The following is a 9,617-nucleotide window of genomic DNA, read 5'->3' as shown; positions in this document are numbered from 1 at the left end:
TAGTGTATGTCTGCAAAACTGCAAGAGTTAAAAATATGAATTTCTTCAATTCTAATCTGCTAAGAGATGTGGGTCAAATTAATGAGATGGCACCCCAGAAAAAATGACATAAGCCCTATTCACCCAGGGTTAGCGTTACATGGAGACCAGTACACTTTTATGCTTTAGGTTTTACTGAAGTATCCTGAGACTGAACTGTGAAACAACCGCAGATTTGACGGTCATGATGCATCATTGATGTAGAAATCATAAATTGAATATGCCCTCCTCACAGCTGGCATATAAAATGGCACTTAATGGGAAGAAGGACTTTGAAGAAAATGGTGTTGAAAATTAAACTAGGATGGTACAATTTTTCCAATTACAAATCAATTCCAATCAACCATGTGAAAGTCCTGTATGGGGTATATGTGCAGGTACTATTGCAACCGCAACACGTTTTCAGCAGCCTTCTTGTTCAAGACATACTGTGAAGCCAGTAATGTGCCCAAAATAACTGGAATATAGACTCAAGTATGACGAGTATTATCAGGTGACCTTTGTCTTTGTGGAAAAATAAATGCTTGAAATTACCACTATGGCAACAGGATTAAAATCACTGCTAACTTGTTGCTGTGTGTCCCCAGATAACAGCAGTCCCATGGGAATAGGGCTGAGGTCGTTTCAAATGGGTTAAACTTCAGGTAATAGTTACAATTACCTGACATTTTACAGTATACAGAAAGGGTTTTGGTCACTACCTTTTCTTTCCTAGTGACACATCACATTGTGGGGAAAGTTCTTCTGTATTAGCACTTTATGTGTATTGTATATCTACTTAGCATTTCTCATTTAAACCAGTGACAGTTACAAACTAAGTGAAATGCTAAAACAAGCTATTTTAGGGTAATTTGAAACCTGACTCAGAATTAAGGTATATCAATGAGTATATACACACACAGAATTTTTTAGGGAGTGGGACAATGCTGATGGAAAAAAAAGATATCTTAGCAACTTTACGTACAGGTAGAGTTTTTTTTGTAAATTAACATAATTTACTATTTCAAAATACGCTTAAAACTCATGTGGCTGTCACATGTTCGCAGTTTTTGTATTGGTAGCTTTGTAAAGAGTGAAACATGTTTTCAGTAAATCAAAACATCAAAGCCTGTCACCAGGGGGCGGCATACTCCAATTCCACTGGGCTTCTTAAAGAAAGAGGTTTTCCACACAATGTGATGAGAGCCTGGTAAAGCAAAATAGGAAAAATTAAAAATGTCAAGGTATCGCTTTAAAACTTTTGACACCGTATCAAAGAAGCTCAGCATGGGGCTTAATATTTTTAAAAAATTACAAGGGAATGCCACTAAATTCATTAATGCTATTGCTATGGGTCTGTGGTGCAGGCAGTCTGAAACCTTCCCAAGGCCACTAACCAGCAAACTAGATTTGAACCTGTGATGTAATTATTATGTAAATCTGAAGTTGTTCCAGAGACAATGAACAGCAGACAGATTTAGTGTGTGCGACCCATGGCATGTTTGAGTTTTTAGAGCTCAGTGAGCTTTAGTTTGGTGTTAGCAGCTCTGAATCAGAAAATAATAAAGCACCTTTGCCATCTTCACTAACTCGGCTCCAGATTTCACACCTCGACTACATCACAGGTTCACATCTTATTTCTCTGGTCTCTGCCTTTAGGAGAGAGAGGTTCATGTTCACAAACATTGATCGGGCTGTCTGTGGCTATAAAATATGAATTCTTCAATTGAGTGGTTGGCCTATTATCCTTAAAGGTTAATATTATTTTTAATGTGATAGATGGTTCTTTGACATGAGTGGTCTTAGAATGCAGGATTTGATTCTCTGGTAATCACCATACAGAGATCAGCCTTAATTTTGGCTCAACTAATGCTAAATGAACAGAAGTAATATGTGCAGGTGTTACAAGTTTCAAATTTCATGGCCAAATCATCTTGAAGTGATATTTCTCTTTGAAGGTTTGAGGTTCTTGAACCACCAAAACTGTCGCCTCTCACATTTTGAAAACCAATACTAAAATTTGTTCTCAACTCTTGAAAGGTGCAGGTAATATTTAATTAAGCCACATACTTTTTAAGAAGCAATTTACTGGTTTGTAATAATTGAGAACTAGGAAAACAGCCTATGCCTGAATGCCAGTAGTGACAGTGGATCCCCTAGGAGGCTGATGTCGGAGGATGACTGCACCTGATCTTCCATGCTGAAACTTGACATTTTGCTGTTTGTATGGCTACTACCAGACAATCAAACCATGTGTTCTGATTTACCAGGGCCACAGACCACTACCAGGTCAAACAACCATCTACCACATTTAAACTGTGGAATTATCCTGTAAGCATTCAAAATTCACTGTTAGTGTACAGAACTGATCCTGCAGAGAATGAAAAGCACTCTGCACAAACTTAATACTATTATTACAAACTTCATTAACTTTGTCCAAAGTAATATAAATCACAGAAACCAATTTACTACAGAAGGCAACAGGTTGAAGGGTGTGTGAATGATTTTGCTTCTGTTTTGGAAGATAACCATCACCATTTTGGCATGTTGGCTAATGTTAGCAAGCTAGCTAGCCAATACATACCAGGCTAACCTAGCATGCAATGCTGCTTAAGAAGTGCACTTTCTCCTCTCATCTCTAAATCCATCTACGCAACGCAAAACACTGCAGTATTATAATTTTTGTGACGCTCCCTTTCAATAAACGACAAACAATATTGCCGCCATCCAATTTGCTGTATTTCGTTTAGTATTGGTACATTTGCTTACGATGTATCAGGCTCGGCTGGTTTGGATTCATTCTTGAAACGGGATGGGCGAGTTGCAGATCTAAAAGCAGACCCACATACCACTAGTGTGCAAGTCAAAGCAACACTGACACAGTCAAGCTGCCCAGATCATCATCTTCCACATTTTGATCATGGTGATCCAGAATTCACATTACGATTGGCTTTAATCCTCTCTACAACTCTCACTCCGTCTGAACCAATGTCTTAACAGAAATAACCTTATCCCAAACAATAACAACACAAGTGTTAAAATGCGAGTGAATAAATCATGCATGCAATGCAGGATTTGGCAGGAAATTAAGACAGGAAAATATGTTTCATTACAGCATCCTGATAAGAGTTCAATGCCAAGGCTACAGTCGTCTTAAAGACCAACAAAAAAAAAAAAGGTGAAATGAGAGGTAACAAAGCACCATCACTGCCACCTCTTAAACCCTCCTTCAACACTTCAACTCAGATAACTGGTTCCTTTTCGTGATCCAGACTCTCTCCTCTGGCTGACGCCGTGTTGACTGTCAGAATGGCAGCCCTACCCACATGAATCTTCCTGAGTTCAACTCATGAAGGGCAGATCTTGGCACGCCCACAGGCAGGCGAGAGACAAACATGGCCATTATTTGTTGTGTCCCTGTGTTGCTATGGTTTTAAATTGAGATGTCAACAGATTTCACCTCTGAAAGGGCTTGCGGACCTTCTTCCTCCTCCTCGGGGGTTTGCCACTTTCCGCCCACGTCTCACTGGGCTCTGGACGATGACCCCCTGGCATGTAGAAGCCTGACTGGGCTGGGGGAGGGGTGAACGGGGGTGCTCCGGCACCAGGTGGGTGATGGGGGGGTGGACCTGAGGGGAAGAAGCCCCCGTTGGCAGCCATGTCATTAGCAGGCCCTCCCTTGAAGATGCGGTTGAAGAAGTCCTGCAAGTCAGCAGGGTTGCTTGGCCCTGTGGCGTGCTCCGAGGGCGTCCTGAAAATTAAAGAACTCACAATCAGAGTGGAAAGTTGAGAGAGAAGATCTTTTGCACTCAAGCCTCAGATAGAGGCGAAAAGGACAATGATGCTCTTCATTAATCTGTTTCTGTAGATGGGCACATGACAATAGCATATGAATACACTAAATGAGTGCCAACAACTAATTAAGGAATATACGCTCATTTTTAAACACTTGTTTGATGCCTTCATCCTCAAGGGACTTACCTGTGTCGTGTGGAGTTGCTGTTGTTCTTGGAACCAAAGGAGATGTGATAGGGCACACGGTGTGTGTCAGGAGAAATGCCTATTCTTTGGCAACCTGCCCACTCTGAAACATGAGAGCAGAACCAGTCACACTGCTTTGCAGAGAAAAAGTATTAACTTTTGGTCTGTCAAATCATCCTATGAATTTGTGTAGCATTCCTTCTTTGATGTCAACTAGGCTTTCCTTTAACTTGTCGATGCAGGCATTAAGTAGATATTGGTAATGAAATCCTATCTATGTTGCCAAATGCCACATCAACGATCATTATTTAAACCTTTAAATTTCAGGAAAAGGCAGCTAGCCGCTGCTGTTAAGTGTATCTGAGCTAGGGCTGGGCGATATGGCCTAAAAATAAAATCTCCGATTTTTTTACACCTACACCCGATTTACGATTTTAATCGATTTTTTTTCTTAAAAACAAATGAAGTGTATGAAAAATATATGAAACGCCAGCGCATCTGTAATGTCTTTCCACCGGGGCCCCGTGTTGTCATATGGGATGCCGCTAATGTTACCTGCTTTTTAGCAGGCGTTTGGGGGCTGCCGTTAGCTTGTGCATCTCGCAGTGCCACACACTTCTCCCAGTCGGCTGCTGCCTCTGTCGGAGATGCTGGAATAAATTTGTCACGCTGCTGCCTTTAGTTGCCACAGAGTTTAGATTGCAAAACCGAACCACTTCCAAAACGAGCTCCTCACTTGTAGAAGCGTGTGCTGCCATCTTGATACTAGTTTGTTTGTGTCTGAGGGGAAATCTCGGTGGGCGTTGATGTCGACTGCAGAAGCTCAGGGAAGCGGTGGGGCTTGATTGACAGAGAGCGATCCGTGCCGTATTTACCCAGGTTAAAGTGAATCTCGATTTTTACACATCGTCCTAAACCGTAAATTCAAATTAACTGATAAAATCGATTTATCGCCCAACCCTAATCTGAGCTCAGGTAAATGACATTATTATTGTTTCTGTTGGGGGAGGAAAAATAGAACAAATAACCAAAAGAAAAAGCTGAACCTCACCTGTAATATCGTAAACCTTGCCGTCCATACAGGCAAAGTATGTAATTCGTAGGCCCAACATGCTGGACTCTGCCCATAGGTCCCCCTCCTCAGCACTATGGCAACGGTTGCATTCTGCACAAAACCTAGCCTCAGCAGGCTCCCGGTCCATCTCGAACCGCCTGCACACAGAAAGGCCAACAATGTTAATATTGAGCCAAGAAGACAAGGGGCACTTGTGACTGTGCTGATATTTTACTATGCATGAAAAAATGTACCTATAAGTAACTCGTATTGTTTATTTAACTTATCAGAGTCAGGAAATGTTTTACATTGCAGATGAGATGTTCGGTGTGAGCGACATACTTGTGCTTGCCTTCACACTTGGTACACATCATGGTATTCATGGCTTCCTTCAGGTCATCCTGCAGTTTAGTGAGGAACTCATTCATGGACTTTGAGAGCTCAGTTGCTGCCATGCGCTTCCTGTGAGGGAACAAAAGAGACCTGTTACTGATGTGTTGCAACAGAATAAGCCCTCAGCAAATCAAACACAATACAAATCGTCTTGAAGGAAAAATAAATCTTAAATCAACTTAGACCTAGACCATTTACGGTCAATATTATTATTTTGTAATAAATGTCACCATTGTGCATATAGTACGGTGTAGAAATTTCTACAAAGGTTGAGTTTTTGAAGTCAGAAAACTATATGTAAACTATATGCTATAATGCAGGAGAGCATCGCATCTACTCTACAGTAGTTACAAAAGGAAGAAGGGGCAAAGAGAACATTGAGAGGGAGAGATCAAGGATTTCTACCAGACTGAGAGCATAACTTGGCAATTGCAAAGGAAAAAGCTGATTATTTTATAACTAGATAACTTTTGATCACAAGATCCTTAATTTTAATTTAGATTTATTCTGCTTAAGAATCTGTATGCCCTGTGATTACCAGTTTTTCTAGATACTCACAACTCATACTCTCTCCTTGTCTCTGGGTTACTGACAATATCCCAGGCAGCTCTCAGTACTTTGAATGCCTCTCCAGCACGAGGGTGCTTATTCTTGTCTGGATGGACCTAAGTGAGAAAGGACAGAAGAAAGGTTGCATGAGTAAAGGAGAGACACTCAGGCTGTTAAAGTGGCAATGGTGACACAATTAATGACATGTTGATTCATTGATCCATCAGGATACATTTTTCATTCCATATTTTTGCACACACACCTGGACAGCCAGCTGCCTGTAGGCCTTCTTCAGCTCAGCCTCAGTGGCATGGACCTCTACGCCGAGCACTGTAAAGGGGTCAAGTTCATCCTCTGGTACCTGAGCCAAGGCCAGCAGTCTTTCCAGCTCCTGGCCTGGCTGGCATCTCCCCGCTCTGCCAGGTGACTCGGGGGTGGATGGTGGTACCTGGCCATCACTCCTGAACCAGCTTCTGACTCTCTCCAGTAGGACTACAACCCTCTTCCAGATCCTTGAATCCTGCAAAGCTGCCCAACATCGTTTTCCCCTCTCTCCACTGAGTCGCACAAATAAACCCTTTGCCCACTGGGACCCAAGAATTACCAAAGCACAGAAAAGTCTGAAACAAGATAAGGCAGCCGTCTTTACCCACTTCACTGACCTAACACTCTTATCAACCAGGTCTCCTCCTGTGCACTTTGTCCATTCCAGAATCCGACTAGCATCCGCCTTCATCGCAGGGATATCTGTGGCTTTTGTAAGGAGCTGCTGCCCAAAGTTGTACAGTTTCATCCCTCCAGTCTCCACACAAACTCCACAATGGTGTGTTAGTGTGACAATAAGCTCAATCACCATATGGATACAGGAGAGGCACCAGGAGCTAAGAGACTCTGACAGCATTTCCTTGAAAGCTAAGACGAGCTGTTTGCCTGTTCGCCTGCGGCCCCGGCTCTGCTGATGGTGGTGGTGGTTACGTCTACGGGTCTGCTTGTGCCTGCCGCCACTTGACAAAACATTACCTTTTTGAATGGAGGAAGAGGAAATGGCATTGGATGAACTTTGACCGCTTTGCTCTGAAACTGACCCCCCTCCACTGTTCCTCAATTTGAACCTCTTCCCAGTTCCTGAGTTCCTCCAACCAGACTCCCCATTCATATACTCATTTGCAGCTTCGTCCTCTTCTTGATCCATAACCTGCGTCTCATCATGACCTGCAGCGGTTTGCTCCTCTAACCAGTCGAAAACCTCCTCAGTATCCTCTTTGGCCTCTGTAAATCCACAATTCTCTGCTTCACCAATTCCAGAGTCTTGTGGAGTGGCTAGGTTCGGGGTGTCCTGAGTGTTAGGTTTGAGATAGGCTGTTATGTCCTCCTGAATTGGTTGCTCACAGTCCTCTTCAGTCTCTCTGACTTCCCACTGACTAGGCCTGGTCATTGAAGTGGAACCATCAGGATTCTCCTCCTCAGTCTCTGTAATGCTATCCATCTCCTTCTCAGTCGTCTCTTTTTCCATTTTCCCTACAGTCGTTTTAATTTAAGCGCTGTGAAAATGGGATCTCATGGAAGGTGATAGCCTAGATCCATACTCTGGCAACATTTCCCCAGACTCTTCATAAGAAAAGAGTGAGACTCTGGGGGGTCGTGAGGGTGGGTCTCATTTCCACCATATCAGTAGCCACTTCCAGGTGTCACACAGGCTTTATCTAGACCCCACAGCTCACATCATGCGGGTTTTTATCTGAAAAGAAACAAATCATGTTATTACACACTGCCCACTCTTAACTGAGGAACTTGCAACTAGCTGAAATCATTTGAATTACATTAGGAACCTTTCCAAAAAAACAACTTAATAGAAAGGTTTCTACTGACACATCATTTACCAAGAGGTTACATGACCTTTAACAGACCAGCAGCCAGGAGGAAATCTAAACTAACATAGAATTTCCATAAGGAACTTGGATAGTTTGGTTGGTAGTTAACAATGCAAACAAGTCTTTCACAAGTCTAGAACTCAAACAGCCAAGACTCTCATGAGGATGCCATCAAGGTGAAAATTGTGTATCTGATCAATAAACAATAAATGGAAGACTGAGTTTGAGGACGCAGTGACAACACCACAGATCATACAGGCTATGTCTGCGGGCAAAGTTTTTGGTTCAAACCTGTTATCACTGCCATGAAATTGAGCTCATTTGGATCTTAAAAAATGTATCAGTATACAAGTCCACCATGATTATAAGAACAAGGTTTGGCTCTCCATAAGAGATTAGACTTGCTTCTCTGGTTTCTAGGTTTGGGGGAGCTGCTCGTGAATAACTGTCTTAAGATCACATAAGTGGATTCTGTGTTGGGGTGAATTTTTGCTAAAAGAGCTAATGGCTAGCACAACCATTAACGATTAAACTAAAGATGACTAAGTGAAACGTCATTCAGTTTCTGTTCATTAAGATGCAGCTGCCAGCTACACGAACTTCTCTGTTGAGCCACTGTCGGGGTGAGCTCAGGTTCACCAAAATATCCAAATCTGCGTGCACACCGTGCGTGGTCTCTCCACAACAAAACAGGGTTCCCTAATATTCAAAAACATACATGCGACTCGTGGGATTAAATGCGTGGCTAATTACCTGGATCCTCCAATCATTATGCTGCTTTGTTGTAGGCTAAAGCAAATAATTTAGCCTAAGACCGTGTATCTACGATATTCTTTCTACATAAATGATCTGCCTTAGCTAACGTTTCGCTAAATAGACGGTGCGCCTTGGTAAACACGAGGAAAGACCCAATACGGAAAGACAGCTGTCACAAAATGGTCAACCTTGCCTGGTGAATTGGTGAACTGGACAACTGACACATCTAACACATAACACCAGCTATCTCCTCTGTTAAGGGCAGCTAACGTTAGCCGACAGCCAGGGAGTTGCTTGAGGAAATGTCCCAGCAAAGCAGGAGCATAGACATGTACAAGAAAGGCTAAGATTAGCTTGCTTCTAGCTAGCTAATGTAACAACATTTCGAGTGAAGTAAGCTCTCTCCTCAAAGGAAATGACCATAGCAGCTAACGCCTTTAGCTAGCAAACAGCCAAGCAAGTAGCTAACAACAGTAGCGAACTAGCTAACGCGTTGCTAGCTCCCTGATTTCCCTTTCCTGTTAGGTTAGCGAGTAAGCTAAGACATATTTTGCACACCAGGCGATTCGAACAACTAGGCAAACTGCTGTGCTTAAGCTTTCAAATCAATTGGATGTCATAGCTAACGTTACCTTCCGAATAAATGTACAGCCTCGCTTGTTAACAGTCAGCTAAGAGTCCGTATTGTTTTTCTTAGCTACTTTTACCACTTCTTCTTCTTCTGCTTCTTCTATTTCTTTCCTTGCTCTTCTTCTCCTTCTATTTCTTCCCTCCTCCTCCTTCTTCTTCTTCTGCTGTTGCTTTCCTACTTCTTCGGCCGCTTCGTCTTCTTCTTCGCTGTTTTCTGACTGTTGGCAAACAACTTAGAAGTGCATTACCACCACCCATTGACTTAGAGCGGTAACTATGCTTTCAATCAGTCCTGTTTACCTACCCAAACCTTTATTATCGTTCTCACCACAACCCATCCTGTTATAGCCTACATATCTAGACTA

The 9,617-nt window shown here is 42.5% G+C and overlaps 1 protein-coding gene across 1 annotated transcript; it reads right to left on the bottom strand.

The window, feature by feature from the left end:
• Window positions 1–997: 997 nt before the first annotated feature.
• Window positions 998–9,381, bottom strand: dnajc14 (DnaJ (Hsp40) homolog, subfamily C, member 14). Its single transcript, XM_071910426.2, has 7 exons — window positions 9,255–9,381; window positions 6,258–7,733; window positions 6,005–6,111; window positions 5,396–5,515; window positions 5,051–5,211; window positions 4,000–4,102; window positions 998–3,769 (listed from the first exon to the last, which is right to left on the bottom strand). Exons 2-7 carry the CDS (start codon window positions 7,506–7,508, stop codon window positions 3,475–3,477), a joined length of 2,037 nt encoding a protein of 678 aa, XP_071766527.2. The 5' UTR covers window positions 7,509–7,733; window positions 9,255–9,381; the 3' UTR covers window positions 998–3,474.
• Between the last annotated feature and the right edge of the window lie 236 nt (window positions 9,382–9,617).

The sequence above is a fragment of the Centroberyx gerrardi genome, chromosome 5, assembly GCF_048128805.1.
Source record: "Centroberyx gerrardi isolate f3 chromosome 5, fCenGer3.hap1.cur.20231027, whole genome shotgun sequence".
Taxonomy (NCBI): domain Eukaryota; kingdom Metazoa; phylum Chordata; class Actinopteri; order Beryciformes; family Berycidae; genus Centroberyx; species Centroberyx gerrardi.
Note: the sequence above shows the minus strand (reverse complement) of the source record. Positions and strands in the feature narration are given on the sequence as shown.